The sequence below is a fragment of the Chelonoidis abingdonii genome, chromosome 4 (assembly GCF_003597395.2).
Source record: "Chelonoidis abingdonii isolate Lonesome George chromosome 4, CheloAbing_2.0, whole genome shotgun sequence".
Lineage (NCBI taxonomy): Eukaryota > Metazoa > Chordata > Testudines > Testudinidae > Chelonoidis > Chelonoidis abingdonii.
Window position 1 is genome coordinate 79,835,564 of NC_133772.1, and position 25,949 is coordinate 79,861,512.

Consider the following 25,949-nt stretch of genomic DNA (forward strand, 5'->3'; position numbering starts at 1 on the left):
GGTCTGCTGCTCTCATTTTGGGCCATCCTGTTTCATATCTGGTCTGTGCAGTCTCAGGGACAGCGAGGTCTGCAACTATCTTCCTCTTTACTGATCTGTCCCTGTCACCAGCAACCTTCTTCCTGTTTGCCACCTCTTCCTGTGGCAGGCTTTTTTGACCCCCCCTCCCATTGGCAGAGTGAGCCTTACAGGTGCTCCTAATTAGTGCTGGCTGAGCCCAGAAGAGTTTGTTAGCCTCCCCCCTACTAGCGTGATGTGTCCCCTCATACTGACCCATCTTCCAACCTTCTAGGTTGGGCTCACTGGAGTAGGGAATTTCTGTGCCCCATGTGCAGCTTGTGGGGATGCTAGGGAACCTGTTACCTGCCCTGTTTTGGCTCCTCTCCAAGAAAGAGCACTGAATTTTTCAGCTTAAAGACCATTGTGTCATGACAGATGACACTTGCTAAACAAGTGGTGTGACCAGTCCAAAGGGCCTGGTACCTAAGTGAGGTGAGAAGCTATCAATAAGTGACCATCTTTTTACTATTTGGACAAATGTTCTCTGCTCTGCCCACTGCCCTCTTGTGATGTGTCTTCTTGCAGGCCCTGTTCCTGACTTGCAACTGCGCTATCTGGAGGGTAGCACTGTGACATCAGAAAGAACTTGGTGAATAATTGAACAGTTAAATCCTTGTTTGTTTGCATCCAGCAATTTTTAGTTTAAATATCTTATGCTAATTGTCCTAACTTTGTATTAAAGCTGCTTTTTAATTTTTGATGACTGCATATCTCTAGTGTTTGGCCCTTAGAAAATGGCTTCTCATTTTCTGTAGCATCAGAACTCCAGCCTGCTTGCTGCATAGACAAATTGGATATAAAAATCCCCAGCACACAACTCAGTCAGAGAATGTTTCCTCTTCAAAAACAAAAGTTACTAAGACGTTACAACAGAAAATTTTAACTCTTGGCAGTTTGGAAATTCCCATCTAATCCAGTTCAGAGCAACACAATTTCTTGGTGTTCATTATCTTTCATACAGATTGTACGAACATATTTTTAACTGAGATTTGAAGATAGATGGAGTTGATGAGGCAAAGATAAATAATTAGTAAACTGCTTCAGATGTAAGGAACTACCTTGGAGAAGGCTCTTTACCTGTAACAGCACAGTTTTATGAGGAACAGAGAAGAGAGAGGCTGAAAAAGCGTAGAAGGAAGTAAGGGAGATAGACTTTAAATATATGGAGATGTATCTATTTCATAGAACTGGAAGGGACCCTGAAAGGTCATCAAGTCCAGCCCCTTGCCTTCACTAGCTGGACCAAGTAATGATTTTGCCTCAGATCCCTAAGTGGCCCCCTCAAGGATTGAACTCCCAACCCTATGTTTAGGAGGCCAATGCTCAAACCACTGAGCTATTCCCCCCCGCCCTGCCCCATTTGAGGTTGACTAGAGTAAACCCTTGGAGATTATTTAAAACAATATAAATTTTAAATTGGATCCTGTCCTGATGGGGAAGCTGATGGAGTTGTCTAAGGGTGTGGGTGATGGGATTTGTACATGAGAAAATGGGCGGCAGCATTCTGCATATGCTGAAGTATGGAGAGTTGAGAGGATGATTACAGAAAAGGGAGTTGCTCTAGACAAAGTGAGAGAGTACCTTTTTAAACCTTATTTTTAGTGTTTAAACTGAAACCAGAGTTAAGAGTTAATCCTGTGGATCCGTCTTGTGAGTAGTGTGCTGCAAAGAGAGTCACGTTTGACTCTGTTCTCCCACATGAGTGTATCGCCATTGCTTTCTTCCATGAAACTGTCTCTTTGTAGTAGGAGAGAGCAGATACAAATATTTATTTAGAGACCTCACTCTTTTCCTGTGATCTCTCCACTAGCTCCTAATCTACTTCTGAGGCCAATCCAAGACCTGGGTCTTCTCTCCAAAGCCATCAATGGGTGGGAACCCAGCTACATCAGCAACCACATCTCTGTTCATGAAGACAGCTGTGCTCCTCTGGGACAAATGCTCCTCTGATTGCAACTGGCTGTCACACCTGGCTTGCCCCCTCCGCACTCTGACCACTCCTGAAAGAGTCTCATGCTTGTGTTAATGCATAGCCCTTTGGAACAGCAGCACTAGGGTGAAACTGAAAAGGACCAATACTAGTGGGTGTTTGGGGAAGCTTTGAAGAAGCAGCTGTGGCTGGGTGAGTGATGGATGCTTTGTCAGCTGGGAGTGTATGGTATGTTTTCAGTTTTTAGTGAATGCTAATGATCTCTGTGTTACATCCCTAGGTGGGGAAAGCCCTTTTGATGGGAGGGTCTGTGCCTGTGGCAGATATTAAGGTGTCATGTAGCACAGGGGCCTTCAGGTGCCGGGAGGTAGATATTTAATTGCCAGCTCCTGGGCAAAACTTGTTTGTAGTGTGGGCAGTGCTGAGAGCTTTTGTTTATGAGCTGAGAGAAGGGGACGGCTGCAGCTGCTATATAAATAGCTCTGACAGGCTGGGATCTAGGGAAGAGAGATTGGGTTGCTATGGAGATTGATCTGAATCAGATTACCTGCAGCTCTTGTTCTCCAGCCTGTGCTTGTGTAGTGGCTGTGTGGCTTAGTATATGTGGGGAGCATGCTGTGATCAAGAACTCAAGTGAAGGGATGGGAGGGAGGAAGGAAGCAAGCAACTCTCTGGCCAGTGTTTGGCAAGATAGTGAAACCAATCACTTGAGCAACCAAGAGCTTTAATCTTCTGGCCTCAGTCCTATGAGGCAGGAACAACATCCCTATCTGTGGGGTGCATACCATTTGTTTGCATGTATATGGTTCTGTTTCTTGTAGCATGTGTGGAAGTTATGATGAACCTAGTTGCTTCTGTTCACTAATGGCTTGGTGGCAAGCTAACCCCTAGAGAAAAAGTGACTTATAGATGCCAAAGCCAGAAGGGACCATTATGATGATCTGGTCTGACCTCCTGTATAACACAGGTCATAGAACTTTCCCAAAAAAATTCCTGGAGCATGGCTTTTAAAAAAACATCCACTCTTGATTTAAACATTGTCAATGATGAAGAATCTACCATGACCCTTGGTAAATTGTAGCAGTGGTTAATTATCTTCACTGTTAAAAATGTACATAGACTCATAGGTCAGAAGGGACCAACATGATCATCTAGTCTGACCTCCTGCACAAAGCAGGCCACAGAACCCTACCCATCCGCTTCTATAACAAACCCCTAACCTATGTCCGAGTTATTGAAGTCTTCAAATTGTGGTTTGAAGACCTCAAGCAGAGAATCCACCAGCAAGTGACCCATGCCTCATGCTGCAGGGGAAGGCGAAAAACCTCCAGAGCGTCATGGATTAGAGAACTGACTTCTGAGTCTACAGGGTGTTTGTAAACCAGCTTGGTGATGCTGATGGTTTGAGGGTCAGGGGAGAGAATATCTTCACGTATTAAAGATGCCCTTTTGGAGGATGTCTGTGGGTTGCTCACTGAGTCCTCCTAACTGGACTGCTCTCTAGAATGATTTCAGTGAGCTGCTCTTGTTACTGATGAACACCATCTCACATTTCGTTCTTTAAATCATTTTAATTTGAGTTCCATTGTTAATCTGCTCCCTCTCCATTGGCTTCTGGTTAGGTGGAAGGTTCCAAGTAGTCAGGATGTGCCTTCTGCTCTGTCAATAAGGAAGTTTTCCTGCTTTAAGGAACACTTGTGCTCAAGGCTTGATGTTGTTAGATTCTTTTTGCTATTGTATGTCTTTCATTGGGTTTTTCTCTTGCTTGGTATTGTGCCTGCTATGGTCCAGCTGCATTACACAAATGTGTTGCCATTATCTATGTCAGGCATGCCTGCAGTGCTTCTAAAATGCATCCTGTCCACATACAGACCTGCACCCAGGTATTGATATCTTTGTTAGGAGTAGATATCCTTTGCGTGCACTGTTGCCCTGAAAGGGTGGAGAGCAGCACCAAGTGAAGCAGTTGCACTGGTGCAGCAAGTCCTTTCAACTCTGCCTTTAGAGATTCTTTACATTCTGTAGGCTCCCCCAAACTGACCCTAGAGCACCCAAGATCTATACTGAGTTGTTCTCAGCTCAGCTGCAGAACTGTGACATAAAACAAGAACTATCAGTTCGATGTACATATTTGTTAATATTGCAGTAGTACCAGATGCCACAAATGGATTTGGGGCCCTATTGTATTGTTCACTGTTTAAATACAAAACTTCTATTAGACTATTAAATGTTAGTACAAATGTTGTATGCAGCCAGAAATGAAAACTCACACGAGAAATGAGTTTGTCTTCTGCTTCTGTTAGAGATCGTTGCAAACAAATGCCACATCAGTCAAACCAATGGGGAAAATAACTACACGAAGTGCACTGACCCACTTTAAAACTACATCCTCAGATGGGAGTTGCTGGAAAGAGAAAACAGAACTTTGGTGAAATGATACTAAAATTACAAACACACTCAGTGGGCAAAATTACCTCTCACTGAGTGAATGTTCATCTCTAATACCTTCTTCCTTCCTCTTTGAATTATTTGGGATTCACTACCACACATATGCACTAGCTAGTCCTGATATACTTGTTCCTGTTGACTGTAGACTGGCAGATACCTGTCTCCGGATGCTCAGAGGGTGAAACGTGAGAGACAAGGAACCTTAGTTCTTCTTCAAATGCTGTCCCTGTGGGTGCTCCACTGTAGAAGATGGTGCGTCCTGGCGCCGTTGATTGGAGATTTTCAGTAGCAGTGCCTGATTGGGACGCATGCACTCAGTTGGTATCTCCCGTCTTGTTGGAATCTTCCTGAGCGCGTGCGTCCCGCACCCTCCTCAGTTCCTTTTCAGCCGTCCTCAGCCGAAGACGGGACTCGGAGCAATGCTGATCCTCTTCCGTGGTTTTTGAAGGAAACTATTACAAAGAACATAGAAATAATTAGTTAGTAACATCCCAGTTGTTTCCCTTCCTTTAGAATAGTTACTTTTTAAAAAAAAAAATAAAATAAAATAAAAAAACTTCCTAAAGTTTGTCTCCCACTGAGACACTCTCCCCTGGCATTACTAGTGCAATAATGCCAGGGGCTTCAGAATTCAAGGAATGTGCTTCCTGTCGGGACTTTATGCCAGTGTCTGATGGACACTCATGCTGTGTGAAGTGCCTTGGCGAGACACACGTCTCTGTCAAGCGTGTCCACTGCAGAGCCTCAAAACCGGGGCTCGTCCTGACAGGGACCTGTGACTGAAACTGCTTCTCATGCAGAAATCCCTGCAGCCACCTCTGGAGACGGGCAATGGCAAACCCTCTCCCTCATGTTTCCCGCCAGGTCCGAACCGATCGGGAGCATGGCTTCATCCTCTCTGGAGCAGAGGCAAGAAGCTCTGCAGCTGCCTATGGAGCAAGGCAGTAAACCCGCTCCCTCATGCTCCCCTGCGAAGGCAGAACAGACAGGGAGCATGGCTTCACCCTCTCTGGAGCAGAGGTAAGAAGCACTGAAGCTGCCTATGGGGCTGGACAGTAAACCCGCTCCCTTGCCAGGTCAGAACCATCTGGGAGCCCGGCTTCACACTCTCACATGAAGAGGCAGGAAGCCCTAATGTCTCTTCTCAGAGACACTCGAGAGTAAAAAGTCTCCTGCAGGGTCTTTACCTTTGGTGCTGTCAGCGCCAAGAGCAGGCAACTCTGACTGCCCATGCACTTTACAAGCAACTCTCACAGGGCTCAAAAGCAGGGACACGACTTCTTGCAGCAGGAAGCTATCCTCAGCACCAGTTCCCCTGGCACTGACAATGGACCCAGTGCTGACAACACATTCCACCCCTGGCACCGAGCCTGCCCGCAACCCCCAAGCAGATTCAGACCCCCTGCGGGGCTCTCACAAACAGCTCTTGGCTCCTGCAAAAGTGAAACTAAAATCAGACTTCATGCTCTGCAGCACACCAGCCTACGGAGCAGCAACAATTTCTGCATCAGCACGATATCTCTGTGGCCCCTAAACCTGACTCTCAGATCCTGGACAGGGAGCACTCACTGTTTGAACAGCAGCTCTCCTCACGTGACCTGGATACTTTCACTGATACTGAGAACAGCACACAGCAGCAAGTAGAGTTCTCCCTGCCTGAGTTTTAATCCCCCACCGGAGCCAGACATACCCCAAGACATGGGGCATCATAAAAACCAGCCTCAGTTTCCCTACTTTGTCCCCCAGTGGCCAGGACCCATCTTTTTCCTACCCAGTGCCCTGGCTTCAGTGGTACTCGTGGTTGGCTCCTGCCACTGCGCCCCTTCTGCTGGACCGCAAGCTCATCTTATGCCTATATCCCTAGCTCTATCAACATCTAGAGCTCCTGAACCCCCTCTTGAAGATGTGGGCTATGAACCCTTCCCTGTTTACTGGCTCCTGCCTCGCCATCAGCCGCAGAAGTTGCCCTTATGCTTCCATCTCCACAAAACCTGGACGACTTTATGCAATTCCAGGAACTTTTTAAGAGAATGGCACTCAGCCAGAACATCCCTTTGGAGGAAGTCCAGGAAACACAACATAGGCTTCTCAAAATCCTCAAACTCTCTGCACCTTCAAAGGATAGCACTACCCATAGAGAAAGCTTTCCTAGAACCAGCTGGTACTCTCTTGCAGACCCCTGCCTCCATTCCACCAACATGCAAGAAAGCTCAACATAAATACTACATGTCCATGAGGGACATCGATTTCTTATTTTCCCACCCACAACCCAATTCTGTTGTGGTGGAGACAGCGACGCACAGAACAAAGGAGCCACACTGCCGGTCCACTCTGCAGGACAAGGACCTCGAACGTCTTGACCTCCTGGACTGCAAAGTTTATGGTCTTCTACTTTGCAATTTAGAACTGCAGATTTATTCCACCTTCCTTGCAAGCTATGACCATGACAACTACAACAAGCTCTTTGATTTGCCTCCCAAATACCGGAGGACAGGAGAGCAGACTTCCAGTTAGTCCTCATCGAAAGTCATTTGGTGTCTAGGATGGCACTACAAGCATCCATGGACGTGACTGATCCAGCAGCCCACACCACTGCAGTGATGATGCACTGGTCTTCTTGGCTCTTGGGATCCGGTATCTCCAAGGATTTGCAGTCCAAAGTGGAGAGTCTCCCCTTTGACAAAGATAACCTCTTTTCCAAAAAAAAAAAAAAAAAAAATAAACACACAACAAAAAAACCCAAGTGAAATCTTTCACACTATGAAAGACTCTAGAGCCACTTTGCGCACATTGGGCATGTACCCGTCCCTCCCTAGGAGACAATGGTATCCACCTTACCAAAGGCCTAGCACACAACAATATCACCAATCCCAGTCCAGACCGTATGACACTGGGAAAAACCACAACAGACCTCCTAGACACAGGCAAAACCAGGTACAGCCAACTACTTCCCACCATCGAGTAACGAACAATTTTGAAGTGCTGGTCGGGGGTCTATGCAACCACCCCTTGACTCTGCCACCTATTTGCCCATTTGGCTGCCGCCTCCAGACTTTCCACCATGTCTGGCAACAGATCCTGCAGGACCGCTGGGTCCTGGAAATAGCTTAGTCAGGTTACTCCATCCCTTTCCCCTTCCCCGTCCCTCTTAGGGACCCCTCTCACGAGCACCTTCTCTGCGTGGAGGTGGCTCATCTTCTCCACCTAGATGCAGTCGAACATGTGCTGACGCAACACCGGGGAAAAGGATTCTACTCTCAAAAGAAAGGTGGGGGGAGGGGTGGAGACTATATTGGACCTACGCCAACTGAACAAGTTTGTACATGTACAAAAATTCAAAATGGTCGCATTGGGCACAATAATACCCGCACTGCACAAGGGGACTGGTTCACAGCCCTCACCCTACAAATGCCTATTTCCATATATACATTCATCCAACCTATCAGACATAGTTTCTGCATAACACTGGCTCCGCCAGTCAGTAAAATTTATTTGGGCATAAGCTTTCGTGTGCTAAAACCCACTTCATCGAATGCATGCAGTGGAAAATACAATAGAAAGGTGTACGTACACACACACACACACACACACACACACACACACGTTAAAAGTTGGTATGGCAACACCCATTTTTTCATTTTCTTTGTGTGTGTATATATATATCTTCCTACTGTATTTTCCACTGCATGCATCCGATGAAGTGGGTTTTAGCCCATGAAAGCTTATGCCCAAATAAATTTGTTAGTCTTTTAAGGTGCCACAAGTATTCCTTGTTCTTTTTGACAATCTCAATACAGAGAAAGACGCGTCTTCTGTACTGAGATTTGTTAGATGGCTATATATCCCTCTAGACATAAATTCACCAAATCCTATGTGTTGGACTTCCAGTCTTGTAGATGATGCCATTATTGACTGAAGTTTTCTCTATGTCTTAGTACAAAGGAGAAGAAGATAGAGAATATACAATATACTTCTTTTTAGATGTCCATATTTAAAGGATGATCCTTTTTCTCACCCTGGAGTAACAATTCTTTGAAAATCTATTTAGAACAGATTTGTGGACCTAAGCACAATGAGGAATAGAAATATTTTCATGTGCTTAACAGAAAAATTTCTTTCTTTGAATGATAAGATTAACAGATCTGGCCCACCCTGGAGATAAATGGAACATTCAGAATACAAATGGTAATTGACATCCGAAGAGCTGAGTTTGTTTCATTAAGATGAATTTCCCATGCTCTGCCATGTCATAAATTGTTCTAAGTATATTTTGAGGGAAAAGCACAACAATCTGTAATTTAGGAAAGTGAAATTGAATTATCCTGGCTCTGGAAGTTGTCTCAGCTGGAGGACTTAAGCATTGGGGCATTCCCTTGCTGCCAGTGACTGACAGGTCTGGTTCTGCTCCTGAACTGCAAGAAAGCTGAAGTATCCATTGTAATGGATCTGTGGCCCTTATTTACTAGAATAAATTTTGTTTTAGGTAAACACAGATAAATTTTCCTATTGTGTATTATAAACCAAAATAAATAATAAATGCATACCATTCTTCCTGACTCAAACAGTCAGGGAGGGGCATGTGTGCAGATGTTGGACAGGGATAAACCACTGGGACTTTTAGGAGAACCCAGTGTAATATTCTAAGCGGGATATCTCAGAATAAGAGAAAAATCCTTCTTGATTCCCTCCCCCACCTCACATACCCACTTTGTGTGAATGAGTATATTTTTTGTTGTAATTATGTGCATAGATAGCCTCTTATTTTTCAGAAGAACCTAAAACTCCAGAATATGGTGCAGATCTTTCTGCCAGGAGCTATGCTAGGCTCTAGGTGAGTGTCTACACTGGAATAGAAGACTTGTGGCATGGCTGCGGCTGGCCTGTATCAGTTGACTCTGACTCTCAGGACTTGGGCTGTGGAGCTAAAAATTGCTTTGTAGACGTTTGGGCTCGTGCTGGAACCTGAGCTCTGGGACACTGCAACGGGGGAAGGTCTTGGAGAGTGTCTTATCTCCTGTATCCAAAGACCATACTCAGAAAAAATATGCCACTATTAAGCACTTGGGACAGAGCAACCTTCAAGGAGAGCAGTCCCTCAGTGTCATTCTTGCTGCTCTCTTGGAGCTAAGAACTCCTCCCAGTTCAGGTCCAAGAGGCCTAGAAAGAAGAAAAAAGGAGAAGATTCAGATCAGGATCTGTTGGCTTCCCCAAGTCTCAGTGTCTTTAGGTCAGAACAAGTCAGCCAGTTCTAGGGCTTGGAGGAAGAACAGCAAAACCGCTCCGATAGGCCTCATTCTGTCTCCAAGGAAAAGCACCAAGCTTCCATTTTAACAGAGAACTTGGTAGTTAAGCACTCTCCTTATCCTCATCTACAGAGAAGAAAGACCTCTCAGACTTCAGCCTTGAACAGAAGGCGAGAGACACCCAGGGAAAGCTTTCCCCTCCGAACAGCTTTATCCCCAGGCTCCTAAATGCTGTCGTCATCCTAGATGTGAATAGCAGTACTCTATACATCTCTGAAGAAGGAGCGAATTGTAAGAAATAGGAGACAGCCAGAAAAGAAAATGCTTTTCTCCAGTTTACTAAGGAGAACCCTGCATCCCTTCCATCTGGTTATGGTGTATTGTGACCGTTGAGAGAGCGAACAATCAACCAAATACAGACGAGTCTCATCTTACGCACATTTAACATGCGTGAATTCAGCTTTGTGCAGTTGGCGGCAAAAAAAAAAAAAAAAAAAAAAAAAAAAACAATTTTAATACTGTACCTGCAGTGCGGGCGATTCCGCCTACCATTACACTCAATGTAATTTTGACTATACGCAATTTTCGCTTTATGCGCTAACAGCGGAACGTAACCCCAGCGTAAGATGACTTGCCTGTATAGAAACTCTGAGGCAGTCACAAAATTCTACACAGTGCTTAAATCTAAATCTGCCTATGTCACATTTCCCAAGGTTGATATTCTCTGCCATCATGGCACTATTAAATTTAGTTTATTTTTTTGTGTGTCTATATTTTTCACTTTTCATAATGCTGCAGATTGTTCAGGTTTGAGTTGACAACTCAAATAAGACAGTTCGCACCTTTCAGAGCAATGGTTTCAGTCTGTCTTCAAACTCAGCATTTATTATTTACACTTTTTTTGAGGTTTTCATCGAAACCATGAGGTCTAGGAATATATTTTATATATGAAAGCTCAGATTTTTGGAGCACAGTTCTACAACACTAGATGAATTGTACGGCAATAGAATCCCAGCTTCTCTGGGATTGGTGATAAATAGCACTGATAATTTGTAAATAACAAGGCGTACCAGACAGATTTTTCTTCGACTGAATGATAAAATTAGTGGAGGAAGAGGCTTGAAGTGTGTGGGTGGGTGTGGGTGTGTGTGGGTGTGGGTGTGTGTGGGGAAGATAAAGAAGAGTAATGGGATAGAATAAAGCAAAGGAAAATATAGTGTGAACACCAGGAAACACTTTTTTACTGCAAGATACATTAAGGTGTGAGATAGGCATACAGAGGAAGTGGTGGGAACCCCATTGCTTGGGACTCTTATGACTGGACAGAGCTATGGAGAAGGTACTGTAGGGCACAGTCCTGCTCTGGCCTATATGTAGCATTGGGATCTCAGAGAATGAGACCTAAGAGGATTTTTCTTATTGTTACCCATTTTGACCTGAACAGTTAGTCAAAATTCAGAGTTTCATGGGCTGCTTCCACTAGGAGTCTTTGATTCACTTCTGTTTATTTATAAAGAATGGACAAAAATGTCGTTTCCCTGAACACAATAGGAATAAAACAACAGGAGGCAGTTTCTTTGTTCTTGTTTCCAAGCTTTTTTCCAGCGAGCACGCTACCCAAAAGCACACTTAGGTTTTTCCCAGCATGACATGCCAGAAGTGCTTCTCTGGTTTTGTCTGGGGCTTCCTTGATGTCTTATCTGTGAGCTTTTGAGGCTTTTCAGCTGCGTCTCTCCACACATACACAAAACTCCCTCAAACGGTAACGGCTCCCTGCTTTTACGTTCACACCCTAGGAAAAAACCCTCAAATACTATGTTTCAACTCCAGCTCCAGCCTTGTAGGCAGCCTGTGTTTTGGGTAGTGGCTCCTATTGGTTTCCGCTGTCTGTTCTGTAAAGGAGCGTAATTGCTTTTTACGTTTATCCTAAACGAAGGGCGGTTGTTTCGCTCGACTCCCAGCATAAGCACTACCTTTAGCTGTTGTTTCCTGCTGTTTCTCTCAGGAGCTCATACTCAAATTTACGTTCTGGCCATAAATAAAATCCATTGAATGGTTCTGAATCCTGCTGCTGTGATGAGAGAATGGGTCCTGCTGGGTGTTTGGGACTAGCACAGTCTCTTTTGTGCAACCCTGAAATTCACTTTAAATCTTTCTGCTAAGTGAGGGAATGTTCTGGTTTGGAGTCTAAAGTACTGGCTGGACAGTGCACATCAGTCTGGGTAATTCAGAAAGGACACAGGAGAAGCAAATAAATGACGTGGCTTCATGCACTTGGAACAGGATCTGTGGGTGGTCAAGACTATACATAAAAGTGGGATCTGCGGGGAAAGGGTGGCATGGGACCAGAGTTATGTATAAGTGTGTCAGCTGTTCCTGTTCCTATGAAACAGCAGCGTGTGAGAGGCCGGATCCATGAAAAATGTCCCATTGCTTTCAGTGGGAACAGGAATCAGGCCCTTGAGGAGGATTGGGATGCTTAGCTTTCCAAGGGAATGTGGCACACAGCTCTGTTGTCTATCCGTGATCAACCCTCCAACTTTTTTTCAAAGTACTACTCCATAAGATCATGCCTCAGGCCCTTACACAAAACTCTGCTGTTGGTGCATATGACACTGACCTTATCTTCTCTCTTGGTTTCAGGTTGAACTTGTCAGACAGTTCCATGTGGATTCTCTTCCGTGAGGCATCTGCAGCGACTGACTGGATGACTGGCTCCTGGCTCAATGATCAAGAAATTCACTGAGATGACCTAGTGAAGGGGACGAGACAATGTTGCAGAAGAAGATCTGCCCCCAGTTACTTGACTACCTTGTGATAGTTGGGGCCAGGTAACCTAATAGCCTCCCAGCTATGGTTTTGCTAGTGGTGAGAGGGGACTGTAGACTTGGCACCCCCAGCTGTACTCTTAAGTGCCAAGCACATACTGTTCAGAATATATATAGAACACTACAATCCGCAGAATGTGCAATTTTGAAATGTATCCTATGAGAAAATTATTAATATAGGCTAGATCTCTGTCTTTCCCTTGAGAGAGAGATTTATTATCCAGAAACCCCAGAAGTTATTAATTATCCATAACAAAACCAAATCAGCTGGTGTTGCAATTCTAGTGTTTAGTCCTTTCACTAATACTCATTTATGTAAGTTCTTGGGCTGCTCTCTCTATCCTTATATAAAGAATCAAGAATGACTTATAAAATGTTTTTTATTAACTACCAATAAAATACAAGAGTTAACATACTCATTCAACAGTCAATTAATACTGAGTGGTTATCAAATACAGAATTGATTCTTACAGTATTTGTCAAATACACAAGTTGCATTTGTTGCTGATCAAGGCTTATTTAGAACTTTTTTATTTATTCAGTAGCTGTTTCCTGCATCTTTTTACAATACTTCATTCATGGGCGTATTCCTAAATGGATTAAACTTCCATTTCCAAATGCAAATGATTTAAATATGTTATAGTGTGTCCCACCATCTTTCCTTTTCATGAGACTACCTTGACAAAACTAAAAGTTTATGTTGACTAAACAGAGAAATAACATATTTGTTATTGGTAGATGATGACTTTTATTGGCTTACAAGGCCAGCTGGACTTATTTTAGAAAGAAGTCTATGGCCAGAGTAATTTGTCAACTGTACTTAATTTTATTTTTTGACTTCTCTGTAAGAAATATCAGTCCTCTCCAGATATAGGTGTCTCACTGTTTATTGAGAGAGGAGGAGAAAATGTTTAATCTATATTAGTTTCTTTTAATAAACTTTATTAACTGGAAACAAGGAAGAAACAGCACACTCTGACCAGAGAGCTCTCTATAGGCCACCAGTGGTCCGTGGGAGAACAGTATGGGAATTACTCTATTAAACATTTATACTTTAACCAGTTTTTGCAATTTGGAGACTATAAAGTGTAAATTCCACTTCAAAATTTTAAACACAGAAAAATACATCTCTGTTTACAAAAACTTATCTTTTTAAATTTACAGGATGATATCCTGACTCCATTGAAGTAAATGGAAATTTTGCCATTGGTTTTAGTGGAGCCAGGATTTCACCTATGTCCTTTAAGATTTATCTAAGTAAAAATATTGTACTGTGCTTTATCTAATAAGGGAACAAAAGTTCTTTTTTCCGTGTACGTTAGGATCATTTGTTCGGTTGGCCTTGTACGTGAACAAAGTGCTTATAATGTACTTTTTATCTTTAAAAGAAAACTAACAGTGTTTGCTTTCTCACTGTTTCCCTTTATTGTTAGGAGAATTTTAAATGTTGTTCCCTCTTTGCTTCCTATGTACCCTTTAGTTTGTGGGTCTAGTACACTTCCATTGCGGTTTTATTAAAGTTTATACATTATATATCAATTAAAAGAGTTCCATTAGGCATGATTTTATCATGTTTCTGCCACAGCAGCTCCTTAGTCATGCTCTCAAGAGAGTGGTTTTCTCCTCCCATGGGAGCTGTTGGGCCAGTCTCTGTCTGAGTTCTCCTCTGCAGCCAGGGCCCACTTTGCATGCCCTGGTAGGATATCATGATAATTTGAGGCTCCTAAACTTTCTCTCGCAGTATGTTGTCCTCATAGGTCACAGTGATTTGTAGGTTACCTGTGGCAGGTGGAACACATGGGACATAGACTCCCCATCACTGTCGTGCTAACCTCACTTGGTTTAGAGTCAGTTTAAAGCAATTTGCCATTGCTGTGGTGAAGGTGCCTTGTCCTGTTCTACACAGCTCCTTCTGGGGACTGACAGTTTGGTATATTGCTGTTGCCACTGGTTGGGATCTGATTCCAGTTTTTCTTGTTGAATTTTCCGTATATTTCTCAGGTAAAAACCACCTGCATTTGGACCAAGCTGGCTGAGTTTATGCTCGTAGGGCCAAGTCTGCAAGAGAAAAAAATCAGTGTCTTCTCTGGCTAAGTGTCACCCAGAAATATATGCAGTTGGTTGCATTTTATAAATCAAAATCAGGGAAACTTCCCTTCTCAAGAGGATGCTCTCCCACAGTGATGCACCCATGGATCTCTTCCTTTACTACCACTCAGGGATGTTCGCTCCTCCTTGCACCTCAGTGTTGACATTATAGACCATTCCTTTCCTTTCCTGTGATAATTCTCGTCCCCCATGCCTCCCTTCCCCTGTGGTCCTGGGCCTCCTTGTATGTCTACTTACTGAGAAGTTGTACTCCCTTTAGGTATTGGGGAGGAGGCAAAGGTTGAAGCTGGTTCCATATGGGCTAGACAGGTTGCATGTGGGGTGGCCAAGGTTTATGTTGGAATTGGCCAGCTGGGTAACTGTGTGATTGCGTTCTTTATAGGCAGCCAAGCAGCGATAGTGTGGCCCAGACCCCTGAGCTGCTCCGACGTTACCCTCTGGAAGACCATTCAGATTTCCCTTTGCCTCCCGATGTGGTGTTCTTCTGTCAGCCGGAGGGATGCCTGAGTGTACGGCAAAAACGCATGAGTCTGCGAGATGACACCTCCTTTGTCTTCACACTCACGGACAAGGATTCAGGTGTCATTCGCTATGGGATCTGTGTCAACTTCTACCGCTCCTTCCAGAAGCGAGTGCCCAAAGAGAAAGCAGAAGGCACTGGTGGGCATCGAGTTCGAGATGGACAAAAAAACCCCAAACCTGGGGATGCTTCTGGTGCCCAGGAGGAGGTGGGCAATGAGAGTTCAGAGAGTGGCTCTTCACTGCACACACCAAGCACAGAGTCCACTCCAGATGTGAACCGGTCACCACGCAGTAAGCATGTGGCCAGAGGCAGCCATCAGTCCCGGAACAGCACCTTGACTTCCCTGTGTATCATTAGTCATTACCCCTTCTTCTCCAGCTTCCGCGAGTGTTTATACATTCTGAAGAGACTAGTGGACTGCTGCAGTGAGAGGCTGCTGGGCAAGAAGCTGGGGATCCCTCGAGGAGTGCAGAGGTATGTGGGGTGGGGGGGAGAAAGGCCCTTTCTCTTACTTTCCAAGGGCTGCAAATCTCTGCTTCATTCTCTGCTCTAAATGATCTGTATGTATGTGTTTGCAGGAGTAGTGGAGGTGGTTACTGTTCATCTGTACTGAGATGTTTCTGTTCTAATTCAGCTTTGCAAGAGGGAGGGATCCGTGATAATTTTTGTAAAAATTCATAGTTGTCTAATTCACTAACTGGATTTTATTTTAAACAGTAGTGCACCTACATGAAACAGAGGCAGTACCCTGCAAATAACTCTATCTAAATCTGATCTATCCTTGCTAAATCTAGACATTGATACCGTGGTCATCTCTGTGGCATCTGAGTGCCATCGTGGTGCATACCATGACAGATATAATTTTGACCATGGAGGTACAGAGACAGAAATTAGAATCATAAGAAGAAAATAATGCAAAGAATTTCAGCTCGGGGAGGGGGGGGGGGAGAAATGTAGCTAATGCATTTGAGGAAAAATAATCTGCAATAAACGCTAAATGGAAAGGAAGAAACGTCAGCAGCAGGAATAGCTGAGAGAGACCAACCAGTGGTTTGTTGTGATAAATGAAATATGAACTTAAAATGTGAACTGGTAGCCAAAAATCCAAGTTATATGGGATGCATATACAAAAGTATATTTCACCACGGAGCTGAGAAGGCATAATACCTCTTTCTACAGCCATAGTGTGACTGCACCTGGATTATTGTGTTCACTGCAAAAGGTAGAACATATATAATAGAAAACAATCCTGTCCTGATATCACACACACATGCTGGGTTATAGTCCTTATCTCTAATTTCTGATTCTATAAATATCTTGCTAGCGGTCCCAGGCCTGACTTGGTGGGTGGGAGTAGAAGACGCTATCCCTGCCATCAGGGCAATGATCTGCTAGAAATAATGTTACACCTTAAATCTCCTCAGGTGCCATACTACCATAAGAGAGTAAAATGGATTTTATTCTGCCCCATGCATCGTCAGTGGATTTGCCAGCCAAATTCCAGTGTCAAAATCATTCTTGGTGCCAACATCAGAGGCAGGACAAAATTAGTTGGATTTTCAGATGGAAATTTGTGGCTCTCTGGCTTTAGCTTAGTTGTAAAATGAGCTCTGATAGACACTGAGACAGAATAAAGCTGGAATCTCATATCAATTTCAGTTACTTCTCCGATTATTACTTCTAGAGAGAGAAATAATTTGTGGTGGTGGCCAGATGGAGTGTGCAAGTTGTGTGTAAGCTGGCCAGATGGAGTGTGCAAGCTGGAATTTTCCTGGTAGGAAATGGCTAGTCAGGAGTTAAGAGAAGCTGAGCAACAGCTAAGGGAAAGTTGGAGGTGGTAGAGGGGATGGGCAGGAAGTGAAGGGGGTGTATGGGGAACAAATATTTAATAATTGTCTCTTCAGTCTAGCAGAGAAGGTAAAACATGACCAGTGGCTGGAAGTTGAAGCTAGACCAATTCAGACTGCAAATAAGGTGTACGTTTTTAACAGTGAGGTTAATTAATTAGTGGAACAATTTACGGAAGGTTTTGATGGATTCTTCATCACTGACAACATTTAAGACTGGGTGTTTTTCTATAAGCTCTGCTCTAGGAATTATTTTGAGGAAGTTCTATGGCCTGTATTGTGCAGGAAGTCAGGCTAGGTGGTCACAATGGTCCCTTCTGACATTAGAATCTATGAATGTAGGTAATGGCCAGGGGCATGGGCTGTAAAGCTGAGTGTGCAGCATCAGGGAAGTTGCCAGATTAGAATATCGCAGACGGGTTTGAGGATGAGATTATTCTCCTTACAGGCCATCCATTTCCCTAAAATGCTAAGGAACTTCACAGACTAGCTAGAGGAATCTGTATTTCTGTCAATGAAATGGGACATTTTAGCTGTTTTACAGGTCACGGCAACATTGCTCAACAGTTTAGGTCAGGAAGTAGGAAAAAAATCTTAAGTGAAAACTGCTGGAGAAATGTAATGAAGCTCAGTGTAATTACCTGAATTGGAATTTGGGCCAGATGCCAGGATCCTCAAATTCTTCTGAAAAATGCATTGGGATTTTTAACTGTTCAGGCTCTGCTTTGGTTACCTCTAGCAGCACAGAGTTTTATAACACCATGTTGGAACATTGATTCATTGAAGTCTCATGGGGAGTGCCACCTACTGAATCCTGTTCTGGGGTTTCTTGGGAGATCTGGACCCTGTTTTAGCTAATGAGATCTGATGAGACCCTAGCCCAAGGTGGTATACCTGTGACTGTTCTCACCACAGCAAGATTTATGTTCCTAGTGACTTTGCTTTAACACTAATCCTTCCTCTTCCCTGGCTGGACAGCGAGGACTATGTTATCCTGTTTTCTGCTGCCTTGTAGTCTTTGGGTAATCTGGCCTTCCATGGAGGAGCCTGGCAAAATTCTGAGTGGAGCAGCTGCAGAATGTCTCTCTGGGACTGTGTTAACCTTGTCATTCTCCCCACACAGGGATACCATGTGGCGGATTTTCACAGGTGCTCTCCTAGTGGAAGAGAAATCCAGTGCATTGCTACATGACCTGCGTGAGATAGAGGCCTGGATTTATCGCCTGCTCCGCTCACCTGTACCTGTTGCAGGCCAGAAGCGAGTGGATGTGGAAGTCTTGCCACATGATTTGCAGCCTGCCTTGACGTTTGCTCTTCCTGACCCATCACGCTTCACGCTAGTGGATTTCCCTTTGCATCTGCCCTTGGAACTTTTGGGAGTGGATGCCTGTTTGCAGGTGCTGTCCTGCATCCTTCTGGAGCACAAGGTGAGGAGGAGATGTTTGTTTTTGTTTTGGTTGGTCAGTCGGTCGGTCTATGGCTACTAACCAGTACAAAGCTAATTAGAAATCTAACAATGTTGGTGAATAGGACTGATATCCCTCTGTAGTTCTAGGAACAGTTACCATGTGGGAAGCCCCACTTAAGGTTCCAATCTGGGAGGGTCTTGCTTTTTGTGCAGAGTGTTCAGAGGTTTGTTTGTGGAAAGACTTTTGCTGATGCAGGGTCAGCCCATCTAATAACAGCCAAGTCACATGGAGGCAGAGCAGGGTCTCACATAACCCTGTGGAAGCATCAGGAAAGGGAGAGGTTTACTTTGGAACCTGAGCTCCTTTGTGGGAATCCCTGGCCTGGATGAATGATGGATATAGTGCTAACGTGAGTTTTCTTGGCCACAGGTGGTGCTGCAGTCCCGAGATTATAATGCTCTCTCTATGTCTGTGATGGCATTTGTGGCTATGATCTATCCACTAGAGTACATGTTCCCAGTGATCCCACTTCTCCCCACCTGCATGGCTTCTGCAGAACAGGTATGTTACATTATCTCATCAGCTGCAACTTCAGTTCTGTCCTGCATTCTTCTGCTGTAAGAACTCTGTCTATTGTGGGCTGACCTGATATTTTAGGGAATAAAAGGCCCCATCTCCAAGTGGTTGGTCTTAATCTACTACAAGTCAATAGCAACCCGATATTATTTTGATCCCTTCGTGCAATCTGGTCAGTGTAAGTGTGAGAGCTGCCTTCTCTGCAGCTCCTGCTGTCGGGAACAACTTCCTATATCGTTTCAAAGTTTTTCAGTGTAGATTTTAAAATACTTTTTCTTCATTGCCTGTGCTTCCTTAGTGACACCATTGGCTTGAAATTGAATTAGTTTTTTTTAAAAAATTGCTTTATTCCCAGAGCAGTGGAATCAGCACCGTCAATCAGTACAAAATACATTCAGACTCTGCATTTGTGCTGTATCTGTCTGTGTCTATGACTTGTTCCCTGCCTAGCTTGGGCTCTGCTGTGAACTTTTTCCCCAGTGGGCCCATGAGTAGAGCAGCAAGCTATTGGGTTTCTTCTAAACAATTTTCCCTTCCCAAGAGGCTGGTTACTTCACCAAAGGAAAGCGTGTCCATTCTGGATGGTTGCTGGAAAAATTGCATTCCGTCTTCTCCAGGACCTTTGAGTTTTGTCCTCTTTCTGTCCTTCCGTTGAACTCTGTATGAGAGCTGTGGGATGGATGCCTGCTGTGATAACTGGCTGGTACCTTTTGTATTTTCCCCTTTCTTGTAACTGGATTGTAGACCATGTGTTTAGGAAGCAAGGTGTGAGCATTACCAATGCAGATATTTCCCTTATTCTTTCCTTTTGTCCTCTAGTTGCTATTGGCCCCCACACCTTACATCATTGGGGTCCCAGCCAGCTTCTTCCTTTACAAACTAGACTTTAAAATGCCTGATGATGTGTGGCTTGTTGACCTGGACAGCAATAAGGTAAGTGATCCACGCTCAGGAGCCTTTGGTTTTGATGAGAGGGGACAGTTTAGTGGAAACCCCAGTGCCCATGGTGGATTTGAAAAAGGCAGTGCACATGCCCAAGTGCGCACATGACTGCAGTCACATCGCTTTCTGCTGCCCCAATGCTTTTACTGCGTAGTTTTCTGGGCCGTGTCTCGAGGTCCCCTTTCCCACACCCCTCGTACTATTTCAGCTGAAATTGACTTTTGAATGGAATTTATTTTTTTCTTAAATCATTATAATAGAAATAATGTAGCAGTTAGGGCAAATTTAAAGCAGTCAGTCTGCCTGCCCTCTGAGAAACTGCACAGGGAGAATAAACCCTCACAGGAGTTATAAAACCACATTCTCTGCTTGGCAGTCCAGGACCCTATTTTTTTTTTACAGCCTTTGGAGGAGAGAGAAAATTAGATCTGGTAAGTGTCTTCCTGCAGCATTTGGTGTGATAATTCAAAGAGGACCTTATAAGCAACTCTACATTGTGGTATCAACAATGTTGCTTAACATCCCACATGTAACATCCTCTAATAAACTGGGAATCTGAACGTTGAGTGTGTTAAGAAAAGTTTGAATTTTTTTTTGTGAAGGGTAAAGTAACTCCTCCCTAACCCAAAGGGAGTGAAAATCTAAGTACTGATCCTATCTAAGGGTACATCTACACTATCCACTGGATCAGCGGATAGTGAGCGATATTGGGGATAGATGCGATAGTGGCGAGAGGCAGAAGTGGAGTTGACGGGGGAGCGATAGCAGTTGACCCCACGCCGTGAAGACGTGAGATAAGTCGACCTAAGATACGTCGACTTCAGCTACGCTATTCTCATAGCTGATGTTGCGTATCTTAGGTCGATTCCCCCCCCGCCACCCCACGCTGTAGACCAGGCCTAAGTCTTCTGCAGCCTTTGTTCTTGGTCCCTATCATGTCTCATAAAGCACAGGACTCCATCCTGGGGGTGGCTACTGTTGAGAATTGTTTTGCTGTTTAATTCCAGGTGATTGTTCCCACGAACGCAGAATCTTTGCCAGTCCTGCCAGAGCCAGAGGCATTAGAGCTTAAAAAACACCTGAAACAGGTAAGTGGTCACTCCAGGGGTCTGGTGAGGAATGGGCATCAGACTAGCTACAGTGCCTCAACTCAGCAGGTGTTGATCTATGTAAGAGGGCAGCTGTGCAGATCAGTGGGTCTAGCATAGCACATTCTATAAGGGGCCATTTGGCACTTGGATACCATGGTGCCAGACACTTGAGACTGACTTCAAGTAGAGAAAGCAGAGCGCAAGAAGATCCTTCTTGTTCAGTCAACTGCCTCTCAGTTAGGTAACCACCTGGCCTGGGGAGGCCTTCTGCTCTGAGTGTGCCAGTGGACTCTGTCAGCATGGGCAGCTGAGTAACAAAGTTGCAAGGACCTATTTCCTTGAGACCCATAGGCCATGTGGTTCCTTCCCAAAGAGCGCTCCTTCCAGACTGACCAAAACCTGAGGCTGTTCTCTTGTTTGCAGAGCTCCCTGTAAATCTCCCCAGAGGTCTTCATCTTCTTCAGTTGTTTTTCCATTTGCTCTTCTCTCCCCCACCTCCCCCCGGTTTGCTTAGGGAAGTGTGGGGCTGGAAATGTCTTATTTTACCTGTTTAAGATGCTTATTTCTTCAGAGAGTCCTTCTAGAGGGTGTCTGGTAGGCTCTTCCCCTGCTGCCCCCAGGTTAGAATAACCTGAATAACAACACTGCAGGCTTGTAGAGCAGTTAGTCTTGGAACCCACATAGGGAGAGGCAATTCTTGATTAAGTCCTAAGTGGAGCACAGTCGTTCTGTGAATACAGCTGAACCACTTGGCAATAGCAATCATGATACATTTAAATTTAACATCTTGTGGGTGGAGGGGAGAATACAAAAGAAGCCCTACCACGGTAGCGTTTAACTTCAGAAATGGGAGCTACACAAATAGAAATTAAAAGGAACATTCACAAGAGTGAAATGCCTATAAGCTGCATGGAATCTTTTTGAAAACACACTAATAGAGGCTCAAATTAAATGTATACCCCAAATTAAAAAGAACAGTGAGAGAACCAGAAAATGGTACAACAGAGTGAAAGAAGCAGAGACCAAAAGGCATACTTTAAAAATTGGAAGTCAAATCCTATTGAGGAAAATAGAAAGGAGAATAGATTCTGGCAAGTCAAGTGTAAAAGTATAAATAGGACAAAAATGAATTTGAAGAGCAGCTAGCAAAAGATTCAAGAACTAACAGCAAAAACATTTTTTAAGTACATCAAAAGCAGGAAGGCTTGCTAAACAATCAGTGGGGCCACTGGATGGTTGAGGTGCTAAAGGAGCACACAAAGACGACAAGCCCATTGCAGAGAAGTTAAATGAATTCTTTGCATTGGTCTTCACTGTAGAGGATGTGAAGGAGATTCCCACACTTGAGCAATTCTTTTTAGGTGATGTATCTGAGGAACTATCCCAAACTGAGGTGTCATTACAGGTGGTTTTCGAACAAATTGATAAATTAAGCAGTAGTAAGTCACCAGGGCCAGATGGTATTCACCCAAGAGTTCTGAAGGAACTCAAATGTGAAATTGTAGAGCTACTAACTGTGATATGTAACCTATCACTTAAATCAGATCCTGTAGCAGATGACTGGAGGATAGCTAATGTGACACTATTTTTTAAAATAGGCTCCAGAGACTACCCTGGCACTTACAGGCCAGTGAGCCTAACTTCAGTACCAGGCAAATTGGTTGAAGTACACGACAGAATTATTAGAGACCCACATGAACACGATTTGTTGGGGAAGAGTCAATAGGCCTTTTGTAAAGGGAAATCATTCCTCACCAATCTATTAGAATTCTTTGAGGGGGTCAGCAGATGTGGACAAAGGTTTTCCAGTGGATATAGTGTACTGGGACATTCAGAAAGCCTTTGACAAGGTCCCTTACCAAAGGCTCTGAAGCACAATAAGCAGTCATGGGATAAGAGGGAAGGTCCTCTCACAGATCAGTAACTGGTTAAAAGACAAGAAACAAATGGTAGGAATAAATGTAAATAGTGTCCCCCAGTGATGTGTACTGGGGCCAGCACTGTTCATCATATTCATACATGAGCTGGAGAAAGGGGTAAATGACGATGAAGTGGCAAAGTTTTCAGATGATATAAAACTAATCAATTGAGATAACCCACTACCTTCGGACCAGCCAACAGTTAAGTGCAACGCAGGCTGTGCAGAGTTAAAAAGGGATCTCATGACACTGGATGACTGGGCAACAAAATGGCAGATGAAATTCAGTATTGATAAATACACATTGGAAAACATCCCAACTATATGTACAAAATGATTGGCTCTAAATTCGCAGTTACTACTCGAGAAAGAAATATTGGCATCATTGTGGATAGTTCTCTGAAAACACCCATTCAATGTGCAGCGGCAGTCAAAAAAGCTAACAATGTTAGGAAGCATTAGGAAAGGAATGGATATATGAGACAGAAAATATCATGTCACTATGTAACTGGTACGCCCACACTTGTGATACTGTGTGCAGTTCTGATCACCCTATCTCAAAAAAGTTATATTAGAAATGGAAAAGGTACAGAGAAGGGCAACAAAAATGATGAAGGGTATGGAACAGCTTCCATCTGAGGGAAAGTTAAAAAGGCTGGGACTGTTCATCTTGGAAAAGAGATGATCGAGGGGGGATATTATAGAGGTCTATAAAATCATGAATAGTGTTGAGAAAGTGAATAAGGAAGTGTTATTTACTTCACGTAACACAAAAACCAGGGTGTCAGCCAGTGAAATGAATAGACAGCAGGTTTAAAACAAAGAAAAGGCAGTACTTCTTCACGCAATGAAGTTGTCAGCCTTGGAGTTGGTGCCAGGGGTTATTGTGAAGGTCAAAATTATCACTGGATGAAAAAAAGAGTTAGATGAGTTCATGGAGGATGAGTCCATGAATGGCTATTAGCAGGATAGTAAGGGATATAACCCTGTGCTCTGAGTATCCCTAGGTCTCTGACTATCAGATTCTGGGACTGAAGGATGGGATAGATCACTTGATGCTTGCCTTGCTCTGTTCATTCCCTTTAAAGCATCTGTTACTGGCCTCTATTGGAAGAGAATGGATAGGCTAAATGGACTATTGGTCTGGCCCAGTATGGTCATTCTAATGTTCTGATGTAATAACAATTGCTTAAGGGGTGTGTTCACTGCAAAGAAACCCTCAGCACTGAGTCTCAGAACCCTAGTCAGTTGACTTGACCTCAAGGGGCTTGGGCTGCCCGGCTAAAAATAGCAATGTAGGTGTTCCCACTTGGGCTGGAGCCTAGGATCCAAGATCATCCCACCTCTCTGCATTTCAGACTCTTGGCTCTAGCCTGAATGGGAATATTTACACTATTTTTAGCCTCGCAACCCAAGCCAGTTGACCTGGGCTCCGAAATTGTGCCCTGCTGTTTTTTCTTTGCAGTAGCCCTAGACAGAGTTTTTTCAGAAACCGCTCACTTCTCCTCTCCTTTAGAATAGTTGGGGGGGTGGGGGGGAGGAGAGGGGAGAGGAGAGAAATCCCTGGGAACTTTACAGCTTCAGTGAGTATACTTGGCCAGCAGAGGGATCCTTGAGATATGCTTTAGGGTTTTGCAGCCAGTCTCTATCTCTTGCTACAGTTTGGGGTCTAGTTAGTACCCCACATCTTGTTTTCGCCTGCGTAAAAGCTTCAGGTCTCTCCTAGGCACACACAGTGTGGCCTTTGGACTTGGACTTGACTCCTTTCTCTCTATCTCTCTCAAATAAACTTTTCCCTTTTTCCATAAATGAGGTCCCAATACCTCCTCTCAGGTCCTGTTAAGCCATTAATCAGCTTGGGACAGGGTTGGCTGTTCCTGTCAAGCAGATTTTCTCTCTTTATTTCTATTTTTCTCCCTGTGTACACTGCATGTACTACCTAAAGGTAAAGTGTGTTGGTGAGGGCTGCTATTTCTGCCTCTGTAGAACAATTTTGTATAACCTTTTTTAGGCTCCCAGATGCCCTGCTGCTTTCACCAGAAAATGATCCTGCAGTGGAAACAACACTTACTACCCCAAAACCTGTTGTTTTCCATACAGTTTAAGGGCTGTGCAGCAAAACTCCCAAACCCTGGGGAGAGGTTGAATATTAGTAGAACGAAATGTAATATTTCTTTGGCAACTTCTGTCCAAGGATTCCAAAGCAATCAGCTAACACCTAACCCTTACATAGAATGCTATGTGGTCATTAATATCCATGAAGAGCAGCAAGGACCTTAGATTTTATAGTTTCATCGGAAAATTCTCTGTTCACAACCTGGAGACTGGAATGTTATCCCTTTCTGGGAAGAAGGAGGGTCTAGTGGGGAGCAGATGAGTGGTGATGGAGCATGCTGGCTTCTTTCAGGAATTCCACTGATTTGTGGTCCTTTTTATTTCCTTTCTCATCTGTGATATTTGGTAGTAATAGTTTTTTTTTCTCCATCTGTCTGTGGTCATGTGTTCGTCTTGGCTCTGATTGGCTGCTGATGTTGTCATGTGATCTTCCATCTTGTCGCCAGTGTCTGGTTAGCATGACTGCAATCACTCAGCAACAGCTGCTCACGCCTGACAACAAGGTTCTTTATTTTACTCTTTTTTCCTCTCAACTTTCCACGATTTTTATTCTTCTTTTGTGCTTTACTTATTGACTTTTGAAAGGGAGGCTAGAGGAGGAGACTCAAGGAGCAGGAGGAGAAATGGGGAGATTTGGGACCAATCTGGTTGTAAGACTGGGAAGTTAAACCTTTACTGCTTCAAGTGCACCTTCAAGATGATGCTAACAGGGCTTGGGATAACACAATTTCTATAGAAAGGCACAGAGTTCACCCAGGTGAGAAACTGAGAATTGCAGGTTGATGTCCTAGGATTATGGATTATGGCTAACAGCCAAGATGCTGATTGGTTCTAAAGAGTGTATTTCTGACTACTGGAGATAGGAATAAATCTCCAACAAGCTGCTGGGATCCAGAATGCTGCACACCCT

At 44.0% G+C, this 25,949-nt stretch overlaps 1 protein-coding gene across 34 annotated transcripts in view; it reads left to right on the forward strand.

The window, feature by feature from the left end:
• The window catches only part of MADD (MAP kinase activating death domain), a 127,408-nt gene that overhangs the window by 12,705 nt on the left and 88,754 nt on the right, over window positions 1–25,949 (forward strand). For 17 of the 34 annotated variants that reach the window (XM_032782233.2, XM_075065303.1, XM_075065301.1 and 14 more), the window contains exons 2-8: window positions 12,325–12,512; window positions 15,001–15,615; window positions 18,112–18,415; window positions 18,827–18,958; window positions 19,793–19,906; window positions 20,923–21,003; window positions 25,486–25,542. In XM_032782233.2, coding sequence (XP_032638124.1) covers window positions 12,454–12,512; window positions 15,001–15,615; window positions 18,112–18,415; window positions 18,827–18,958; window positions 19,793–19,906; window positions 20,923–21,003; window positions 25,486–25,542 — 1,362 coding nt within the window. In that variant the 5' untranslated portion in view covers window positions 12,325–12,453. Of the gene's footprint in view, window positions 1–1,870; window positions 2,183–12,324; window positions 12,513–15,000; window positions 15,616–18,111; window positions 18,416–18,826; window positions 18,959–19,792; window positions 19,907–20,922; window positions 21,004–25,485; window positions 25,543–25,949 lie in introns of all 34 variants that reach the window. The other 17 variants (XM_032782220.2, XM_032782252.2, XM_032782232.2 and 14 more) reach the window with 2 other exon arrangements.